At 32.1% G+C, this 21,938-nt stretch overlaps 5 protein-coding genes across 5 annotated transcripts in view; 1 reads left to right on the top strand and 4 right to left on the bottom strand.

The window, feature by feature from the left end:
• Nucleotides 1–728: 728 nt before the first annotated feature.
• LOC130509194 (uncharacterized) lies at nucleotides 729–3,585 on the top strand. The gene is made up of 6 exons (XM_057004923.1): nucleotides 729–1,147; nucleotides 1,293–1,633; nucleotides 1,710–1,836; nucleotides 1,942–2,253; nucleotides 2,356–2,568; nucleotides 2,647–3,585. Exons 2-6 carry the CDS (start codon nucleotides 1,293–1,295, stop codon nucleotides 3,025–3,027), a joined length of 1,374 nt encoding a protein of 457 aa, XP_056860903.1. The 5' UTR covers nucleotides 729–1,147; the 3' UTR covers nucleotides 3,028–3,585.
• A 1,973-nt stretch (nucleotides 3,586–5,558) lies between these two features.
• LOC130510093 (uncharacterized) lies at nucleotides 5,559–5,948 on the bottom strand. The gene has a single exon (XM_057006434.1). The coding sequence runs from the start codon at nucleotides 5,946–5,948 to the stop codon at nucleotides 5,559–5,561; it is 390 nt and encodes a 129-aa protein (XP_056862414.1).
• A 5,652-nt stretch (nucleotides 5,949–11,600) lies between these two features.
• Nucleotides 11,601–12,566, bottom strand: LOC108837817 (heavy metal-associated isoprenylated plant protein 13-like). The gene is made up of 3 exons (XM_018610829.2): nucleotides 12,410–12,566; nucleotides 12,159–12,234; nucleotides 11,601–12,059 (listed from the first exon to the last, which is right to left on the bottom strand). The coding sequence occupies exons 1-3, from the start codon at nucleotides 12,419–12,421 to the stop codon at nucleotides 11,740–11,742; spliced, it is 408 nt and encodes a 135-aa protein (XP_018466331.1). The 5' UTR covers nucleotides 12,422–12,566; the 3' UTR covers nucleotides 11,601–11,739.
• Nucleotides 12,567–15,095: 2,529 nt separating this feature from the next.
• On the bottom strand, nucleotides 15,096–18,320 carry LOC130509836 (tryptophan--tRNA ligase, chloroplastic/mitochondrial-like). Its single transcript, XM_057006080.1, has 15 exons — nucleotides 18,191–18,320; nucleotides 18,000–18,116; nucleotides 17,820–17,907; nucleotides 17,465–17,506; nucleotides 17,276–17,365; nucleotides 17,050–17,172; nucleotides 16,814–16,885; nucleotides 16,592–16,704; nucleotides 16,452–16,473; nucleotides 16,306–16,371; nucleotides 16,153–16,209; nucleotides 15,911–15,957; nucleotides 15,737–15,818; nucleotides 15,564–15,653; nucleotides 15,096–15,463 (listed from the first exon to the last, which is right to left on the bottom strand). The coding sequence occupies exons 1-15, from the start codon at nucleotides 18,235–18,237 to the stop codon at nucleotides 15,332–15,334; spliced, it is 1,188 nt and encodes a 395-aa protein (XP_056862060.1). The 5' UTR covers nucleotides 18,238–18,320; the 3' UTR covers nucleotides 15,096–15,331.
• A 651-nt stretch (nucleotides 18,321–18,971) lies between these two features.
• LOC130510092 (heavy metal-associated isoprenylated plant protein 10-like) overlaps nucleotides 18,972–21,938 on the bottom strand; it is a 3,883-nt gene continuing 916 nt past the window's right edge. Inside the window, exon 3 of the mRNA XM_057006433.1 lies at nucleotides 18,972–19,267. Within this exon, the coding sequence (XP_056862413.1) occupies nucleotides 18,972–19,267 (296 nt within the window). The remainder of the gene's footprint in view (nucleotides 19,268–21,938) is intronic.

The following is a 21,938-nucleotide window of genomic DNA, read 5'->3' as shown; positions in this document are numbered from 1 at the left end:
TTTAAGGTTATCGACGTTAATTCCTCGTAAAGAAAAACACGGGCCTTGCAAAATCCACGTAAGCTGATTTCGTCGTAAAGCACACGTTAAAAATAAACAAGGGCCTTGCAAATTCCACGTAAGCGTGCGTGGAGTTTACGACGAAATCAGCTTACGTGGAAATAACAAGGCTTTTAGCTGTTTCGTCGTAAAGACCTCGTTAATTTACGTTGATTTAACGAGTTTCGTGTTTAAATCCCTAAAACTCTAAACCCCAAACCCCAAACCTAAATCTATATATGTTTTCACTTAGCAGACACAATAAACCTGTATAATTAACATTGTATGATTAAAAAAATTAAGAATTTAAAACATCAAACCCAAAATTAACCAAAACTTCCTTAACTTATAAGTGAATCATATATAAGGTTTACATTGCTAAACTCAATTCACTCAAGAAGACTTAATAAACATGCATATTTAAAATTTCTTGATTAAATTAACTTAACACATATAGATGTTACTAGTAATGGAATAGGGGTTTAGGGATTTAGGGATTTAGGGTAAAGGGTTAGGGGTTTAGGGATTTACAAAATAACCTCGTTAAAAACTCGTAATCAACGTGTCCTTTACGACGAAAAAAGAAATTATCCTTGCTAATTCCACGTAAGCAAGCGAGGTCTTTACGACGAAACTTGCTTACGTGGAATTAGCAAGGATTGTTTCTTTTTTCGTCGTAATAACCACGCCTATTTACGAAGAATTAACATGTTTTTATGAAATCCCTATACCCTAAACCCCAAACCTCAATATATATATATACGGTTTCGATTCACTTAAAAAATAAATTAAACCTATATAATTAAAATTTCATGATTAAAAAAATAATAAAAATTAGGAATTTGGGGTTTAGGGTTTAGGGAATGTAAAAAACAAATGCTAAATCCACGGTTTCGTCGTAATATCCACGTGACCAAAAAACGCGGGCCTTGCAATTTCGTCGTAAAGTTAAAAAGACGGGCCTTGCAAAATCGTCGTAAATAATTACACGGGCCTTGCTGTTTCGTCGTAAATTTACGAGGACTTTACGTCCCTATGTAATCTTATATATACCCGCGAGAACCAGCCACTTCATTTCGTCCCAATTTCCTCTCCTACACCTCCCAAGGTTCTCTCTAATCTCTCTCTAGAATTAGGTGGTTTAGTTTAGTGAATTTAGATAGGTTTATAGTTGATTAGGTGGTTAGTGTAGAGAATTTTGATTAGTTTGATTTCTTCTACTTGTTTTTTCTAACAATCTGAATTTTTTTCAGATGGTTAGAAAGAACAAGCAGAAGAAAACCCCCCACTACAGTCAGATGTTCTGTGGTGATCCTGCTGCTGGATCATCATCTTCCGCTCCCGGTTCCTCCAACCCGGAGATTGTCCCGGAGTCTCAGTCACAGCCACCACCGGTTCCTCCATCTGGTGCACCACCCCCACCTGCTGCACCTCAGGCGGTTCCAGATCCGGTTGCACCCGGATACATTCATCCGGAGTTGCGGGTGCCGCCGACCGCTCCTTTTGCTCGGTACACGGTTGAGGATCTTCTCGCTCAACCAGGCCGAGCCGGTTTACCGGTTTTAGACCCCGACCGACCAGAGGGGACTCTGTGGTACGTAATTTTTTTTATTTAAATATTTTTAAAATTATTAATATTTTTTTTAATACTTTAACTTTGTTTTTTTCAGGTTTGGGGTCGACAATTCTGTCGCTACGAGCGTATCCGATATCATCAAAGGATACTTCTCAGAGGCTCACCCAAACTGGAAAAAGACGCCGCACCACGTTAGAAACACGTGGTTCAAGATGTTTGCTGTAAGTTTTTTAAAATAATTATTTTATGTTTAATTTTTATTATTAACTTTTATTTCATTAATATTTTTTAACTAATTATTAATTTTTTTGGGTTTAAAAATGCAGCAAAGATACCAGTGGTCCATCGGGGTTCACGAGGACGTGAAACGGGAGTTCACCGCAAAGGCGAAGAAGCGGTTGTTGGACACCGTAGGCAACTGGAAGGAGGACTGGATCTACAAGGGTTACAAGGACGGGCAACCCGCTGAGCTGACCAAGGATGTCTACGATGGTCTCATCCGTTACTGGGAGCTGCCATCATCCATTGCGATCTCCAACGCCTGCTCTGCCTCTCGTAACACCAAAGACGAGCACGGCAACGGCCCGATGCTTCACTGTACGGGTCAAAAACCCCATGCCCGTGTCCGCTTGGAAATGGTAATTAATTTCTAATTTTTTTTCATATTAAATATTTTAATAACTAATATGTACTTATATATGTATATTGATTCTAACATTTTAAATTTTAAATATTTTCAGGCCAAAGAGACGGGACAACTCCCGTCTCTTAAAGAGCTTTACGAGAGGACCCACAAGACCAAGGCGGGGGTATTTGTGGATCCGAGGTCCGAGCAAATCTACAACGATGTCGTTGCTCGGATTGAAGACCGCCAAACCCAGCTGACCCAGCAATCTTCCGATGGAATACCGGTCGTATTATCCACTCAAGAAGTGGATCAGATTTACGAGGAGGTAAAAATTTTACCTTTTAATCTACTTTTAATCTATTTTTTTAAATTATTAACATTAAACTTTATTTTTTCTTTGTAGGTCGTCCCTAAGAAAAAGGGACGTACGTTGGGAATCGGTTCCGTCAACGATGTCCCAAGAGCGACATCGTCTTATGGTCAGAGACGAGCCGACGAAGTCACTGAGCTGCGTTCGGAGTTACACTCGACGCGGACTCAGTTGGCGTCGACGCAGACGGAGTTGGAGTCTACGCGCCAATCATTCCAAGCTCGTATGGGTGGAGTGGAGGGGTTTCTGGAAGTTATATCTTCTGGAAATCCCCAATGGGAGGAGTTGTTGGCGGATATGCGACGACGGAACCCGGTTCCCGAGCCTTCTCGTACTCAGCAGCAAGAGGAGGAACTACAGAGGAGGAGTGAAGACCTCTACCGGGAAACGATCCACCGCCCCGGCCCGACTTAGTTTTTTTTTTTCTGTGTAATATTAAAATTCTAAACTTTTATTTATATAATATTTTCGGTTTTAATTTATTCCAAATTTTTAATATTTTCGCATTAGTTATTATTTATATTTCTAATATTTTTGAAATAATTATTTTCTATAATATAAAATTTTAAATTTTAAAAATAAATTAGTTTTAGAAATCGAAGCAAATTCCTCGTTAACTCACGAGGAATTGACGAGTAAATCGACGTGTAAAGAACGACGAAACGTTACGACGAATCTACGTGTCAAGTTGTACGTTTCCTTTACGACGAAAGTTTACGTCTACATTACGTGTATTATTTACGTTTACTTTACGAGTATAAATTACGTTTTTCTTACGAGGATAGTTTACGTGTATGTTACGAGGAAAATTACGTGTCTTTTACGTGGAACTATAGCGTCTACTTTACGTGGAAATCTACGTGTTCTTTACGACGAAATTTTAACCTTCCTTTTACGACGAAATGGGTCCCTCGTACTTTTACGACGAAATGGCGATTAAATATCCGTTACGACCAAACTTTAACGACGATATGCCTTTCCTCGCTAAATCGTCGTAAAGACGTATTTACGACGATTTAGCGAGGAAAATGGTCGTCGTTAAAATCGTGTTTTCTTGTAATATATATAATATGTTCATATAAAAATACAATGTAATATAACTTACGTTATCAGAGTCTTATCTTGGTTTATCCCATGAATGAAATCGTCGAAAAAGTTTAAGAAAATATCAAGAAACCTAAAAAACGTTATTTTCTTTTTTTTTCTGAAAACAAAACGGTCATAAAATCATATTTTATGATATTAGACCGTGTTTATTTAATAAATGCAAACCTATTTTTACCCCTGAGACCCATTTGTATAGAATATAATTTTGTATTTTTCATTATCCATTAAAAACGATCTCTTTTTAAAGTTTATAGGTTACATTTAATAAAAATTACTAATAAAAATAAATTACATTTAATTATTAAGAATAAAAATTTGAAAATTTTTAATCTCATGAAACAATTTCTATGATCATAATTACATCTTTTCATATCATGTCCAGTCCAACATATAAGTATCTTTTAAATACATAAAAAATCAACAAAATTGAAAAAAAGATTATCGTATATAAAAAATGCATAATCTTATAATTAACAAAATTTGACCACAATTTCAAAAGAAACAAATCACGCGCTTTGAAAGCGCGGATCAAAATCTAGTCTATCTTATTAAAGTAGAAGTACCTTTTAGTTTTGTTTGATAACATGAATTGCAGAATTAAAAAAAAAAAATGTTGTTTGGACACAAAGAAAACATCTATCTTGGGTTGAGCTTATGTTTTCCTTCTAAATTGTTACTATAGAATTGAGCCATATTATTTAATTTTCTATTATGATCCATTTTGATAACTAAATTATTTATTGAGTCATTGTAATTAGTAGTTGTTTATTATAATTATTGGCACTTATATTTTTTATATAATACAAAGGTAAAAATATGTTTCTCTCAAACAAGATTTGTTGTCGAATAATACGATAGATATGTCAATATTAATTTAAAAGTTATATGGTTACAATATCAAATAAATAATGCAAAAGGTATATATATTAACATTATTATTTTTTGTGTTTCAAGTACATTAAATACAATAACAATCATATAATAGCAAAGAACGTGGACTATACTTTATAAAATCTAATAATTTACAATTTGATATAAATTATTAATTTTTCTACAAGTTAAAGTAAACATCCGCCCAGTCGGACGGATCGAGATCTAGTTTTCTATTAAAAAACCAGCATGCTAATGGGCGTTATGAATGATTCCTTTTCGCTTTGGGGCCTTCTAACGTCTTTGATCTTCGACAAACATGAATTACATACTATGTAGACTCTCAAAAAACACGACTATAACTATTTTTCGTGGATTATATAGGTATATAATTGAAAGAATCAAAATGACACAATTTATAAGAATAAAATTGAGTATCCACAAAAAACTTTGAGGATAAGGAAATTTGAGAGTAAGTTGTGAACCGAGAAACAATTTTGGGACTAGAAAATATCTAACAAAGCGTATCATATTTACATGAAAAATGCGAAGATTTGATTTGGACAGTAGTACATCTGTACATGAAGAATCTATAGATAAGAGGTGATGTATCCAAAACATTATTTTCAACTGGTAAAGATGTCTATATATATGAACACAAAGTTTTTTACTATCCATTTAGATAAATTGGAAGATGCTTGGAGTTTTTTTTTTTTTTTTTTTTTGCTAAATTATATTCTATTAAAATGCATGAGACCAAAGAGTTTTACAAAGCATTGCTTAGTGGGCCAAATAGCCAATAATAAGAACCAAACTTGAACCCAAAGGAACCCAAATCAAGTGACATCTAAACCCCTTTTTTTCCCGATCAATGGAGTTGAGATAGTGGTGAGCAGCACAGAGTAGACATGCAGAGAGCGTAGAGGCAGAGTAGAGGTTAAAGTAGGGGAGTTTCAAGCTATCCAAATTTAGAACAGAGCAGAGGAGAAAGCCGGATCATTAAGTCTGATCGCTGCGATTTTGCGACGAATGAGGCGGTCAATCTCCCTAGAGATTGAAGCGGTCGAGCGGTAAGTTGGGCGATGGATACGCGAGTTACGCTCAGACCAACAGAAGTAGATGGTTGCTTGCCATATCAGATGCAGCAGTAATTGCCACTCCGGTGAGTATGATCCTGATTTTAGCGCGAGCAAAACATCATTCCAGTGTGACGGAGGAGAGGAGATAGGGCTACGGGTTAACAGCTCACTCCAGATGCTGTAAGTAAAGCTGCATGAGAAAAACAAATGATCCTTCGATTCTTGAGCAGAGTTGCACAAGAGACAGCTCTGGTCAACACCGAGTCCCCAGCTCGCCATCCTGTCTTTAGTTGGGCACCTGATCAAGCACAAACAGCCAAGCTAGAAACTTATGTTTGGGGATACCACCAGAGAACCACACTTGCTTGTGCCAGGAAACTGTAGAAGAAGCAGTGCGCAGAGAATCATAAGTGTGTCTTGCAGAGTAGGTAAGAGATTTTTTTTCATTGGGCATCCACTCGTACTCATCTCTTAAGTCAGTGAGAACTAAAGTAAATAGGAATGTCTGGACATTCACTTGATTTTCAGATCGAGCCGGTGGTAAATTCCAGGTACCCACCTCCCAAAGCTCCGCAAGCGTAGTACTGTTGGCAATATTATGACAAAGTAAAAAAAACATTATTTTCAATTAGTAAAGATGTCTATATATATGAACGCAAAGTTTTTTACTATCCATTTAGATAAATTGGAACGATGGTTAGAGTTCTTTCTAAAATCTATCTTATTAAAATAGAAGTACTTTAAGCTTTTGTTTGGTAACAGGGATAAAAGTTTTTAAAAAAAAATAAATTTGTTTGGTAACAAAGATAGTAGAGAATTTTGTATTTCCCTTATTTAAATGATAGATTTAAGTATTTAATGTTTTTTCCTAATTTAAATAATATATTTCTTTAATAGAATGAATCTTAACCAAAATAAATTTCCTAATATATTTTTTTGTTAACATTTAATATTTTTCAATATTTATTAATAAAATTAATAAAATAAAAATCACACATCAAAATCAATTTATACATCATATAAATAAAATATTTTATTTATAAATTGTTAGTATAACACTTTTATAATATAAGTCCAATTATTATAAATATTAGATTTTTATATGATACACTGTGATATAATAGACGATTAAAATCACATAATATAATTATTTAAAGTAATAATAATTTTTTTTTTAAAATGTTATACTAACAATTATGTAATACATATTAATTTACACACACACACACACACACACACATATATATCTAGATCTTATCATTAGAACAAAGAAAAAAATTGAAGTGAAAGCAAATATTTATACGACCACGGGTCAAACTATAGAAATAAACAACAATGGTGTAAGACTTTTTTTTAACAAATTTATTTTAATTTCAAATATGTTTATATATTTTATGTATTTATAAATTATTTTATTTGTTATTAAGAATGTTAAGATTTTGGAATTGGAAAAAATTATGACCCATCTCTATATTATTTTAATTAGGAATTTAAAATTTATATCAAAATATTTTTTTAAACTTTTAATTTTTATTATAACTACAAATGTTAATTTTCAATCTAAATTTATGTTTAAATATTACAATTATATCATTTATAAATAAAAGACTAAAAACATAAAATAAATACCCGCCCGATTGGGCGGGTCAAAATCTAGTTTATATTATGACAAAAGTAAAAAAATGCATTGTGGGACAAGTTTACACGAGGTAATGGAAGTCTTCCTTCCGTATGGTTTATGTTGACTGAACACCACAGGTTTGGTTTCTAGATTGGTGTCTAGTTAGATTTGGGTACACTGCTTATTGTTGAAAACAAATTCTTTAAAATGGAGTTAATGTTTATTCCAATAATTTTGTCTATTTTCAATTTTAAACTTGATATTCCAAAATATTTTCTTATTAACTTTTTACAAGTTTTAAATTTTGTGAGAAATATAGATTTTAATATGTCATACATATATATATATATATATATATATAATAGTCTTATATATTATTTTATTATATTTATATATGTGTGCTCAAAATAAAATTCTGTCATAAATTTAAATAAAAACTAATATATATTTTTTAACAAATCATTATTAACAAATAAATTCACAAATGATGGCTATGTTTTTATTATAGAAAGCTTGGTTCGTCAAAATTGTTACTTAACACAATCATAACATGTGTTAATAAGAAATTATGTCAATTAAAATAATTTTCTTTCTGAACCAAAACAAAAATTAGCTAAATTTTTTAATATTTTCTATATTAATCATAGAGCATTACAACATTTTTTGGTAGCCACGTATCATCTTAAAAATGATTCTCAGATTTTTTTAGAAAAATAAGTTGGTTCATCTTAACATATATTATATTTGTTATTAAATTAACTATCAAATTAATTAGTAGTATACAAAATAATGTTTTCTGTTATTTCCTTAAATAAAAACTATAGAATTACCTAATATAATTAACATATATAACACAATTAATAATTATTAATAATAAACATTTGATAACAATTATTTTTAAAATTAACGTGGTTATGATTTTCATTTTTTAAACCCTTCATACTTACATTTCTATGTAGAATTGAACTCTCTTAAACTTTTCACTAAACTCAATAATACAGCCAAGAATAATATTAGATGCATTTGTTTTCCACTCTCTTTGATATAGCATCAAATTTGTTTGTCGGAGTTATGTATACTAATTGTTTTGAAAACATTTTATTATTATTATTATTATTATTATTATTATCATTATTATTATTATCACATTCTTCGTGAATAATCATAAAAATTAGAATATTTTCATGTTTGGTCGTGTGAAAATCAACACATATTTAATTCTTTAATACTCCCTCTGTTTCATAATAAGTGTCACTCTGAGTTCATTTTCTTGTTACACAAAAAAATGTCACTTTACAATTCCAATGTAAATTATACTAACTTTCAGCTGAAAATTAATTGCAAACTGCATTGATTTTATAAATAATTTTATTTATCTAAAATACTATTGGTCAAAGAGGTATAATTAATTACAACTTACATATATTTCAACAACTTTCTTTATCTGTGTAAAAATGTCACAACGACACTCTTTAAGAAACGGAGGGAGTATAATTAGTACTCCTATCATATGGCCAAATCTTACGTTGGATATTTTTTAGATAAGGTATCTTTATCAAAAAAATTGTATTAAACTTCGTGTATCTGGAAAATATAGAAAAACCCTGATTAATTTCTAAGAAGAGATATTAATCTCCGTGTATCTAGGAAATATAGAAAAATCCAGACAAAAAAAAATATTTTTTTCAGGAATGTCAGATCCATATTTGTGTATATAAATATACAAAATAATACTCTCTCTATTTCATTATAAGTGTCGTTTTAGACTTGTGCACACGGATTAAGAAAGCATTTAATTTTGCATATTTTCAATATAAAAACATCATTACCGATACAATTCAACCAATAGAAAAATAGAATGGAGAATAAAATTAATAAATTTGCATTGAAATTCTAAAACGACACTTATTTTGCAACGAAAAAAATTTCTAAAACGACACTTAATATGAAACGGAGGGAGTATAATTTAGTTTCGTGCAGCAGACAAATTGAACTTGGAACATATTAAAATTCTAACTCTATTCGGGACATATCAATTTGTTTGGATATTCCCAAACAAATTGACAATAAACCTTCTCTCCGGCTACTTTTATCAATCCGTTTTCATTTTTAATGTACGCGCAGATTTTCTTGATTTCTGTTTCAGAAAAGTATCATCTTATGAGAATGAGACAAAGCATTCACTATCCAACGACGTGTAATCCAAGTTGAAGTTTTTTAATAGTTGTTATTAACTGAAGGTGACACCGAGATTGTGCAGTGGTTATATTACCACAAATTTATAGTTTTTTTTATTTTACGGAAATTCCGGATCTTGGACCAATTCTTCGCAGAATCAATTATTAGACCTCTAATCTATTAAAATAGAAGTACATTTTATATTTAGTCATAAATTTTATCCAATAATTACATAATTATACCAATGATATTAAAATACAGTAGTTTTATTAATTCATTTCTAACTTCATTTTAATTTTATCACCACTCTATTTTAACAATCAAAGATCTTTATTGTTATCGAAGTCCACTAAAATAATACAATTTTAAATTTGAGCCGCTATACATGAAAATCGAATTTCGACTTTTTACACATATCTCGGTATTCGTCACTTACAAATTAAACCAGAAACAATATATGTATGTATATATATATATATATATATATATATATATATAAATTATGATATTGATGTAATTCTATACGTATATTACTAATATGATTTTTTGTAAAACATACTCTGAAAATATAGGTCAGCTGGTCATGTTTGGGTCATTATCTATTACAAGCATTCAGTTTAAATCAACGGTTTTTTCTCAAAAAAAAAAAGTTCACACAATCAAAATTCTAAATAGTATATAATTTGTTTCTGTTTTTTCCCGTATAAAAATCAATAAGGGCTTAGGTTGATACTATTACATATTTGGAGGTCCATTATGTAACGAGAAACTTTGTTATTTGAGCTAAATTTTAAATATACAAAAATGGTCCAATATAATAAAGTATAAATTTGATTTTATGATTATTTTAAGTATGCTTTAAACACATATTATAAATTTATAATTTTATTTTATGATTATTCTAAAGTATACATATTTTATTTAAAGTATAAATTTGTATAGTTCATATATATGTATACTTTATGATTATTTTAAAGTAAACATATTTCATATAAATTTATAAGGGTATTTTATGACTATTTTAAAGTATATATATTTCATATAAAATGATCTTAGAATCAAATTTATACTTTATATACATATTAATAATCAAAATACCCATCTTTAAATCTAATAAATCTATAAAGTATACTTAAAAAATTATATGTTTCATTTTAATGTTTAGAAGGTTTAGAAACTTTACACATTGCAAAAGCCTTATACAAATCTCATTAATTAGAAAGTTGAGAAACTAAAATTATGTATGCATCAATTGCTAAATGAATTTAAAAAAAGTTAATTAAAAAAATTAGTGTGTGAAATGATAGAATTAAAAAATTAATGTGTGAACACATTAATTGCTAAATGAATTTGAAACTGACACGTAAACATTTCTGTGTCAATGTATGTGAACACATTTTGCAAAATGCTTCTCCTTTAATATATAAAAGATAAGCTTCGTTAAAAAAAAGCCAATAAGCTGACATCAAATAATTCACATATTTATCAGTGGGATACTATACGAATGATTTATAAAAGGAATTTTAAATTTTTAAATAGTTTTATATAATGGAAATCTAATCTATATATAATGGAAATCTAATCTATGTTAAGAGTTGTTATCAAGATTCGGTAAATTAGATTTTTAATTGATTAGTTTTCAACACCTTTTGACAATTGTGAATTATCGATATATAAATACGATATTTTACATTAGTTTTGCAAATTTTCTCAAGACGACTTGGATTTTCTGCAATCACTGGGTCAATAAACGAAATGTCCTCGTAAGCCTTGTTCGACGTGTGGAACCCTCAAGCCAATGTAGACTTTTGTATTTTTCCTTAATTTGCTTTTATCGAAGAAGACTTTCCATCTTGACTCTTTCTTAGTCTCATTTATTAATTATATCATTCGCTAATCGTTCGGAATTTTTCTATTTTTGTACAATCGAATATACTCTAACTACATATTATGTGCAAAAATTTTATATGTTAACAAATGATTTGAAAATCGACATAACTGTGCATAATATATATGTATCGCATTTGTATCCAGTTATGAACCGATTCAACTAATCCCTGCCAACATATCTGAAGACAATAAAAATACATGTTTGACATAAGGAAAAAAGTCTACATAAATGAAACCGCGAGGAAAAAAAGATCAATGATTACTGCATGAATAGGCTCATACGGGAAATGTATATTACAATTTACAATACCCAAAATAACACTCTTCTACCAAAATAAGTGCAAACATGACTAATATTATCTGAAATAATTCTAGGAGACATTACATAATCACACAAGGCCTTGGTTCCTCCACCACAACTCTAGAATACCCACATGGTGGATAGTAAGAACTTGCATATGAAGCAGGATGGTATTGGTACTGGTTGGTCCAATAGGTAAATGGGTTGACAACAACCTCGGGTTGTTTCGGTTTCTCCGGTTCCTTTTTCTCTTCCTTTTTCTCAGGCGGTTTAACAACTTCTACCGTAACAATATCTGCAGTACATATCTTCCTTAGCTTCTTTACGAGTTTTGATACGTCAACTTCTCCCTCCACCGTCATTTTCCCGGTTTTATCATCCATTGCTATCGAAGTAACCCCTATAAAATATATATAACAAATCATGAATATGCTTGCTTTCCCAGTTTATTAAATGTTACTATCATATATACTGTAAATGTTAAAATTTATAAAGATACCTGAAAACTTAGAAACAGTCGTCCATGCTTTCCTTCTGATCCTTTCCTCGTGAACACTCAGTTGCAAAACAGATTTCTGTCATTTTAAACCCCGATATTAGTATGGCTAATTGCATATTTTTAATTTTCAGTATGATTGATTAGTTTCTATATGTAATGATTAATCAACCATCAGTTAAACTCAACAAATGTTCAAAAAAGAAAAACATCATGACTAAATATAATTAATAAAGAATATAGAAAGGGTGTACCTGCGCAGTCATGGCTCAAGAAAAACTGTAAAAGAGTTTCAGAAATTTTATATATTTTAAAGAGAGAGACAGATAGGAGAGATGATTTTAGACGTTGAAGCTTCTTGATGACAATTGCAATTGCGAAGATTTCCCTATTTATACAGAAATTCAATAGGAATTTACGAGGAATTTAATTAGTATATGACCATAAAAAGTAAACGAGTCAATATATTTTAGTTATTTATTATTTCAGGAATTATTTGAAAATTAAAAATCAATGGCTCGATAGCCCACGATGAAATCTAATGGAAGAATCGAAGAAGTGTCACTACTCACTCACAAGGCCGCGTGTACGACCAGGACACTGTTAATTTTTGACCCTATTGACTCTTGGGTCACGTAAGAACTTCCTAAGCAAGTTTTTTTTTTTTTTGAAAAAAAAATTTAGAAGTATCCAGATCTAGAATCCAAACTAGTTTTTAAGAGAAATGCATTTCACTGGTCGAATCGATCCTCTTTTTGGCATTCAAATGAATTTTAATCAATGAAATTATATTGCATGACTACATCTAGAGCTAGCAATTTCGCACTGAGAGCCTAAACCAGCGATTTCTCATCTAATGGAAACTATAAATCACCAAGATAGTTTTAAGCAAGTTCTCTTACTCTTGCGTAAGTTGCATAGATATCAAAATCTCAAACCGCAATCAAAACTGAGATTGAAGTCACAACTGTTCTCTGTTAGAAATTTAAAGAGGATAGCTTTTATTTTTTTGTCCTTAGATTGTTTTTTTTAATCATAAGAAAACATAAATCCTGAACATATTACTCAACCAGTTACCAATCATCCACTTAGATTTTTGTTTTAGAATGTTTTCTGTGTGTTGCTAAAAAAGAATTTTTTCAGTCTTTTATTTTTCTAAATGATTAAAGATCTAACTCTTTTTAAAATAACATAACCAATAATAAATGTTTGTTGGAGACCTTGCATATCCAAAATCAGAATACATTTGGGTACGTAAGTAGATAGCGAAGTTGGTCTTTTCTATAGATTTTAGACTGTTACCGTTTTGTTTTGATTTGTTTTGATGTGAAACCAAATATACTAATTATCTAAGTGTTGAAACCTTTACTTTCGACTTAGTCACTAATATAGATTATTATTTTATTTTATTTGGTATTATGTGGTCTTGTTGAAATTGATTTCTAGTCATCATAAGATGAGATCATGATGTTTTAAATAACTGATATCATTTCTATGCGTTCTGAGTCTTAAGGTCAATCGTTTGAATATGATTCCATTACCTCGTAAATCTTTCTTAAATGATCTTAGCTTATCCTTCTCATTCAGAAACTAACTCTTAGCTTTGTTAGAACATCCACCTCACAACAGCTTCAAACAAAAACACAAATGCAGAGTCTTCTTCTTTGAGTTTGACCCGTTGTTAAACCTATGGTTAAACCTCCTTGATCCTTTAACACAAGCTGATGATATTTTCCTCTTCATCAAGCTTGAGATGTCTCAGTTGCAACGAAACCTTTTTTTTTTTGAATGAAAGTTGCAGGGAAACCTTTCATTTATCTTGTTTGAAATCGTGATGATGAATCTGATAACCAATCACCAATTTTAACTCGTGATATCACAAATCTCAAAGCTGGCCCATGCATCGGTAGATAAGCTCTCTCTCCACGTTTCTTCTCTTCCAAGAAACGACAAATTTGGCTTGGAACCCAGTGATGACTATGATTGCAGTTCGTGTTGCAGCTGCACCGAGCACGGTGATTCTTTCTCTTACAGTGGTGTATCTTAGGAAACATGACAAAAGCATTTCATTTATGATGAAGAAGATAACGTAAAGTTTTTTTGAGATTTACATATTTACGTTGAAAAACTAATTAAGAAGTATTTATTGTTACATTTTAATCTTAAAAATACGTAACTGACCATAATTTTGTTAACATGTAGTATTTATTTATCCCACAGAGCGTTGGTTATAAACTCTTTTGTAACATAAGTAAAAACACATATAAATGCGACATTCGGTACAAACTTTACAGTAAAAACAAAACTCACAAAAATAGCAAATTGATTTCAATAATTCAAAAACATTTTATTGAACTTCCTGGAAAAAAAGCATGAAGACCTCTGCTTTGTTTTTAACTTTTCTAATTCTTGCTTTATCATGTAAGTTTATTTTGGCATATTAAGATGAAACGTAAAATATTTTATCCTCTTTTTAGAAACATTGTAGTTAAATAATTCAAAATATTTAAACATTCTGTAGGTATCATAAATATGGCAGAGTCTAATTCTGAAAAGAGAATCCATTCTTCCAATCCAGCGGCAACTCCTCAAACTGATTTTCAAAAAAGAGATCTTATTTTTCATGGTAAAAGCTCGTACGGATATGACGATTTTTCGTTTTGCCATGAATGTTTAAGGTATTGTTATGGAAAGAAAAGACATGTGCTTCATTGTTACCGTCGTCGTCGTGGATGTTATTGTGATTATAGAGATTATAGATACATAGTTCCACATTTTCCATTATCTCCAAAAAATAAATGATTTTTCCTTTTTGGTGAAATATTTATGATTTTTTTTTCAACTTGTATTTATGATGTATACTAGTCCATATAACATATATGCTGCATAATCTATCGGCATAACTAATTTTAAAAAAGAAACGGACTTACAAAAACAATATGGTAAACCTTTTAATTATACTTTAAAATAACCTCTCTTTTTTGAAAAAATCTTTAAAATAACTTACCGCAAAGAATGTCGATACATCACAGTTACAGCAAAGAATATTGAGCAGCCTTTGACTGCATTTCAAGAATCAAGAATCGTTTGCAAATTTTAACTCTCAACTCTTTCTCTCCACCCAAAAAAAAAAAGAAGCAGAAGGTTTTAGACACCGTAGTAGGCACTGATCCTACTCATATATAGAAACCCATCGCTTGTTTCAAATTGTGAATAGTGGATTCGGCTATCTCCGTGGCTCTGTCCGCACCTTCTGACAATACTTTGTCCAAATAAGCCGACTCTGCTGTTATCTCCTCATAACGGACCTGCAAAAATTAAAAAAAACAAACATATTACACAAAATGAAATCATGCTTATTATATGTACAAAAAGCTTGAAAGAAGATATTGGATTGAATAGGCAGACCTGGATTGGACTGAGATGCTCGATGACAGCATCAGCAAGGAGAGGCTTAAATGTGCCCCAGCTCATATCTTTGCATTCCTCCATCACTTCCTGCAACCAGATTCAAAAAATAAACAGTTCTTATAGTCAACAACTTTAACATGCAAGCCATTGTTTTTGTTTCTTCATATTACCTCTTTTGTCTTGCCTGAAACAATCTGATATACGGAGAGGAGATTGTTGCATTCAGGTCTCTCGGCATTGTCAAACTCAAGGCTGTTGGAAACAAATAGGAAACATGGAACTTCTCAATTATCTTATATATTCAAGAAGCAGGAAATTTTAGAGCGACATAAATTAGCACTCACCCTGCAAATGAATCTGTCTTGCACCGTTTGATCTTATCCGCAATCAACTACACAATTTTTTTTCGAGAAATGGATTTAGTAAGCAAACAGAGCTTCACATACAACCAACATGACACACAACTCTACAAACAAGAATACCGTTGTGTTTATTAATAATATGCTCTGGTTTATATGCCATTCTAAATAGTGCTAAGTGAGTTTTTTAAAAGTATTACAAACAATGGTGAGTTCAATCTACTTACATCTTTAGAGTCAAGGAGATTGATCCGGGACTGATCAGAAGGTGCAGACTTGGACATCTACAAAAGATTAAATGACAGTAAGACCAACAGCAACAAGTAAAAAAATTCCTCTGGTTTTATCTGAGAATAGCAATACAAGTAAACATTAAGTACCTTGGAAAGACCATCTGTAAGAGACATAACTCTGGCTCCAACTTGCGGTATAAGTGGTTCTGGTATCTACATTATAGGATTAACCATCTGTGTTAAACCCTATTAAAGCTACACAATGAGTAGACATAGTATGACCAAAGTCTCACCTTAAAGATGGAACCACCACGCCTAGAAATGAAAACGAAATCACCATTAAGAAACATGAAAAAATCATTGATCAGAAACACTTGTTTTGGATGGTATACTTTAGCTTTACTAAATCTAAGAAAGGAATATTTATTAATACCCTCCAAGCTTCTTCCACTTCCTTCCACCGTATAAATTATTCACACGCTGTGCCAGGTCGCGTGCAAGTTCTAGGTGCTGCTTCTGGTCCTCACCCACAGGCACAAAATCTGACTGCAGAGAGGCATGTTGCAGAATATAAGAAGCATCAGCCTTAATGTTCCTTCTTCATTTCAATAATAATTTTAGATGAGACTTGATACTTGTACTAAAGCATGATCACCTTATACAAGAGGATGTCAGCAGCCATCAGAACTGGATAAGTTAACAAAGACACAGAAGCATTCTCACCCCCCTGCCAATAGAGACCAAAATAATATCAATAAAACAGAATCATGTATGTACATAATCACATAATAATTTGATATATACATCTTCCTTATATGTATTTGAATCTCATAATAATGAAAAAAAAAAAAGAATGTTATGCAAAATGAGGATACAGAAACAGATATGCACCTCCTTGCGTGATTTCTCTTTGAACTGAGTCATTTTCTGTAACCAACCAATAGGTGTGGATGAACTCAAAAGCCACATTAACTCCACATGAGCACGGACGTGAGATTGCACAAACACCGAAGCCTACAGAAAGGTCGCTCTTAGATTGATTATTATTGCACCACATACACATTTTACTGCTTTCACATAGAGTTAAGAAAGAAAAAAAAAAATCCAAAAACAGAACCTTAGAAATGTCTACACCACATGCTAGATAGAGCGCTGCGGTATCCCTAGTCGCCTTTCTCAGTTCTTGCACGTCATAAGGTAGTGTTATCTACAATAGGTCAAGACATATATAAAAAAAATTGCGAGAGAGACACACAAGGAAGTAATATCACTTAAACTTTTGAAATGTAGTAGTGATGATACATACCGCATGAAGGTCAACGATAAAAAAGAGTGTTTCGTAAGTATCCTGCAGATATGCAAACATCGAAAGCCTGAGAATCAGAAAGAGAGATAAACCATTTTCCATAAAGCCTCGAACTTTACAACAAAACCCATCTAAACTTAGAAAAAGTCTAATGCTTTATAGGGACTCACTATACAATAGCAGTTAGCAACCAGAAAAGGATAAACTCTTTGTCTTCCTTAAAGGCTTGAACTTTAACAACAAAACCAATCTAAATGTGATGAATTTTAGAAAAAAAAGTCTAAAGCTTTACAATAGCAAATGGAGCTACTACCTAAGGATAAAAATTGGATGAAAGAAGATTGGCAATTAATACCTGAAGAGTGACCCAGTTTTTGATAGCGCCGAGATAGTTTCCGAGGTGAATCGAACCAGTGGGCTGGACTCCAGAGACCACACGTTTCCTGCCCATCACAAGACTTGGGGAATTAAAAAAAAAGAGAGAACTGGGAACTAAAGAAGAAAGCAGGGAGGCAAAGACAAAAAAGACTTTTACTTTACAGAAGGAGAAGTGTCGTCGGAGGAAGAGCAGTAGCATCGGAATCGAGGAACGGGAAGAGGGTTTGTGTTGTGTCTGAGAAATCTGGTGCTGGTACAGCCGAGACGAGAGAACCTGAAGCAAAGAGGGAATTGATGAGAGGCATTTTTGAAGAGGAGGGGGGAGTCAAAGGAGTGTAGAGTAGTAACCTGGAGGAGGATGAGAGGATGAGACTCGTCGCGTGTGCTGCTGCCATTCTTTGTCTTCTCTCTGATGGTCAGTCACGCCGCACCACCCAAAAAAATAACTCCAACCCAAACGAAACGAACATCAATTTTATAAAACCGAATGAGACTAATCCAACTAACCAAATTTAAATAAAATACACAAAATATTCATTAAAATTAGTATTTTATAATATGTTTTTTATCAAAAAACAAAAGGGTAAAATCTCTTAAATAGTGTTATTATATTTTAGATTTTTAATTTTTTAATGGTAAAACTTTTCAATTATGTTCAATTTTATAAAGTTAGTTTTAGAGTTTTTACGTTAAATACTTAGTTTTGAAAGTTTTTACCCAAAACAAACTTAATTGAAGGATTTTAATATTAAAAATCCATTAAGAAACTATGAATTTTTTTTTTGCTATAGTTCAGGTAAATTTTGAAACCTCTCTTACATTTAAATCCACGTAATAATAGACTTCGTTCTAAAATAAACAATATCATTCTAATAAGGTAGTTAGACTTGAACTTAAAAAGAAAAAACAATGGAACGGGTAATTCCACAAAATTAGGATAACATCCAGGAGACTTTTATAGGTTTTGTGAATTTAAAACTACTCAAAATCAAAAATATCAATATGTAAACAGACCATATTATTGTTCAAACATACATAAACAATTTTCACAAAAATGAGATGAAATATCAACGTAATACAATAGTCCATAGAACTCAAACAGATCACGACCACCTCAAAATCGATTCCTTTAAAAGAAACCTATCTTCCAAAGACGGAAAGATGGGGCCTTCTTCACTATTGGTTCAGGCTTCTTCTCTTTTTTTGATAAAGGGTTTAGTTCAGGCTTCTTCTTTTTTTTTGATAAAGGGTTTAGTTCAGGCTTCTTCGCCGGATCCGATTTTTGCTTCGGTTCTCCATCGCGTTCAAGCGCAATAATGTCAACATATTCATATATCTTCTTCAGCTTCTTCGTCATTTGAAACTTGTCGAATTCTCCTGACACCTTTAGTTTACCTTTTTCCTTCACGTCTATCAAAGTAACTCCTAATAACAACAACAAAACTATTTGTTAAAAATTTGTAATCAGAAATAGATTAAACTATTTATGTTCAGTGCCGGACTAACCTTTTATATTGCCCCAATCCAAATATAAAATTATGCCTTTGTGCATAATTTTTTTTTCGTCAACACCTTGTGCATAATTTTTTTTTCAATATTTTGTACATAATTTATCAAAACCACAAAACAGTATAAAAACAACTTAAATTTTTATTTAGAAAATCAAATTCCATAGTCTACTAAAAATATTGATATTAAGAACACTTAATGTTGAAATACAGATCTTCTTGCATTTTTCCCTGCAAAATCATCCATTAGACTTCTATAGTCAAGTCTTTCAACCATAGCTGTCTCAATTGATAACATAGCCAATCCATTTAACTTTTCTTGTGACATGGTAGACCGCAAATAATTCTTTATCAGCTTCAACTTCGAAAAACTTCTTTCAGCTGTGGCGACCGACACCGGAATGGTTAACAATATGCGATAAGCAATTTCTGTGTTTTGATAACAATCTTCCATTCTTTTCAAAAAGTCAAGCACTTCAATAGGCTTTCGAACTACTTCGGGTATTGATTCTCGAAGAATTTTTAGTTCCATAAACAAATCATCACCAACTATGTCTGAATGAGTACCATTGCGTAAAGAAGCTTCCAGATTCAGACATGATGCTCTCAATGTATCCTCACTTGCATCTCTTAGCTTTTTTAAATCAAACAAAAATCCAAAAGTTTTTTCATACCTTTCGAATTGTTCAAATCTGGACTCAAGGGAAACTAGAGCTTGATCCATGAGTGTGTTGAAGTAATCAATCCTGAAACTATCCTCTGGTGATAATAACACATTTTCATCAACAATCTCTGGGTCTTCATCATAGTGTTTTTTCCTTCTAATGATACGCTTTTGTTTCACGGGAAATTCAGCTTCAATCTCCATATCAGCTGCAATTTGCTTAGCCTTAGCTTTTGCTTCCTCAAAACCTGTCTCGCGATATTTTGAAAATATGACACAAGCCCTTTCAGATGGTGAATTGCAGCATCAATATCAATATTTTCTGATTGCAGACTCTTGCTTACTGTGTTGACAACACAAAGAAGTTCATACCAAACAACCATACCAAACAAGAACTCAAAACCTCCAATTCCATGTGTTTCACTTAAAGCAAGGGACTCGGCACTACTTCGTGTTGCTGGATCGTCAGTACTTTCAGCCAAGCAAAGTAACGCTTCTCTGATTTCTGGAGCTTGAAATCGTATTGCTTTGACACTTTCAACATGACTTTCCCAACGTGTTTGAGACAAAGACTTAAGGGTTAGTCCTTTAACCATCTCTGTCAATATGTCCCACCTGTTTGTTGAAGAAGAAAATAAGCAATATATTCGTTGAACAATTCCGAAGAAAGACACAGCTTTTGGAGAAGAAGATGCTATATCGCATAGCACCAAATTAAGACTGTGACAGCCGCATGGTGTAAAGAATGCCCTTGGATTGATTTCTAGCAACCTCTTTTGAACTCCTTTATTTTTTCCTTTCATATTAGATCCATTGTCATAACCCTGTCCTCTCACATCATCAATGTCTAACTCTAGCTCAACTAATGCATCTTGGAGTGAAGCAAAAAGCCCTTCTCCTGATTTATCTTTGACGATCAAAAATTTCAAAAAAAATTCCTCAACCTTGGTTGACACTGTAGAAACATCCACACATCGGATAATCAAAGTCATTTGCTCTTTGTGATTGATATCTGGAGTACAATCAAGAATTATGGAGAAATACTTTGAATCACGGATCTTCTGTATGATTGTAACTTTGATCTCCTTAGCAAGCATCTCAATCATTTCATTCTGAATCCTGTGACTAAGATAATGCGCATAGATTTTCTTTTTCTCAATTCGTCTAACATGCTCTCTCATCACTGCATCAAACTCTGCAATCATCTCAATAAGACCCAAAAATTTTCCATTATTCACTTCACCAAGTTTTTCATTATCTCCACGGAACGCCAAGTTTCTTTGAGCTAGAGTTTTCACCACTGCAAATAATCTCAACAATACTTCTCTCCAATGGATTTTCTCTCTGTTTAATTCTTCTTGAGCATGCTTATCAATTGTCTGATTTTCTTTAAATCTCAACTCCAACTCTCTCCAACGTGTCATAGATATAACATGATCATGAGAAGCTTCATGTTCTTTCAACCTTGCTGAAAAGTTTCTCCAATCATTATATCCTGTAGTTGCCAAGTTACCACCACCTTTGTCATGCCTAAACAATTTGCAGCAAAAACAAAAAGCTTTATCCAAAGCTTTTGAGTATACCAACCATCGCCTGTCTTTTTTTTCTCCATTTACCATATATCTTGTATAAAATACATGAGAAAATGTCTGCCAATACTGTCTTTAGGAAACTGATGATGACTTGATAATCTTGTCGTAGGACCTTTCTTAACCAACAAGTCTCTCAATCCCATATCAATGTTTTCCCAATTTCCTGGATCAGAGACATCTTTATTTTGTTGTTCCTTTATCTCTTCATCTTGTTTTTCACTTCCATCTTGATGAGTCTCTTTACATTCCTCTGAATTTTCAAGCTCACTATTCTGACCAATATCATCGACATCTTCCTCTCCATCTTTGTCTTCTTCTCTTTGAGTGGATGA

Source organism: Raphanus sativus, chromosome 3 (assembly GCF_000801105.2).
Source record: "Raphanus sativus cultivar WK10039 chromosome 3, ASM80110v3, whole genome shotgun sequence".
NCBI lineage: Eukaryota > Viridiplantae > Streptophyta > Magnoliopsida > Brassicales > Brassicaceae > Raphanus > Raphanus sativus.
The sequence above is the reverse complement of the archived record's forward strand: the minus strand, read 5'-3'. Positions and strand labels throughout refer to the sequence as shown.

What these genes read in the sequence shown, in the direction of transcription:
- LOC130510093 (XM_057006434.1), bottom strand. Translation starts at nt 5,948, where the DNA reads ATGGCGAGCTGGGGACTCGGTGTTGACCAGAGCTGTCTCTTGTGCAAC.
- LOC130509836 (XM_057006080.1), bottom strand. Translation starts at nt 18,237, where the DNA reads ATGGCAGCAGCACACGCGACGAGTCTCATCCTCTCATCCTCCTCCAG. An exon ending in ATCCTCTCATCCTCCTCCAG is followed by an intron (nt 18,117 to 18,190) that starts GTTACTACTCTA and finishes TCTTTGCTTCAG; the next exon opens with GTTCTCTCGTCTCGGCTGTA. An exon ending in CTGACATCCTCTTGTATAAG is followed by an intron (nt 16,705 to 16,813) that starts GTGATCATGCTT and finishes GCCTCTCTGCAG; the next exon opens with TCAGATTTTGTGCCTGTGGG.
- LOC108837817 (XM_018610829.2), bottom strand. An exon ending in GACTGTTTCTAAGTTTTCAG is followed by an intron (nt 12,060 to 12,158) that starts GTATCTTTATAA and finishes TATATTTTATAG; the next exon opens with GGGTTACTTCGATAGCAATG.
- LOC130509194 (XM_057004923.1), top strand. Translation starts at nt 1,293, where the DNA reads ATGGTTAGAAAGAACAAGCAGAAGAAAACCCCCCACTACAGTCAGATG. An exon ending in CGTGGTTCAAGATGTTTGCT is followed by an intron (nt 1,837 to 1,941) that starts GTAAGTTTTTTA and finishes TTAAAAATGCAG; the next exon opens with CAAAGATACCAGTGGTCCAT. An exon ending in CCCGTGTCCGCTTGGAAATG is followed by an intron (nt 2,254 to 2,355) that starts GTAATTAATTTC and finishes AAATATTTTCAG; the next exon opens with GCCAAAGAGACGGGACAACT.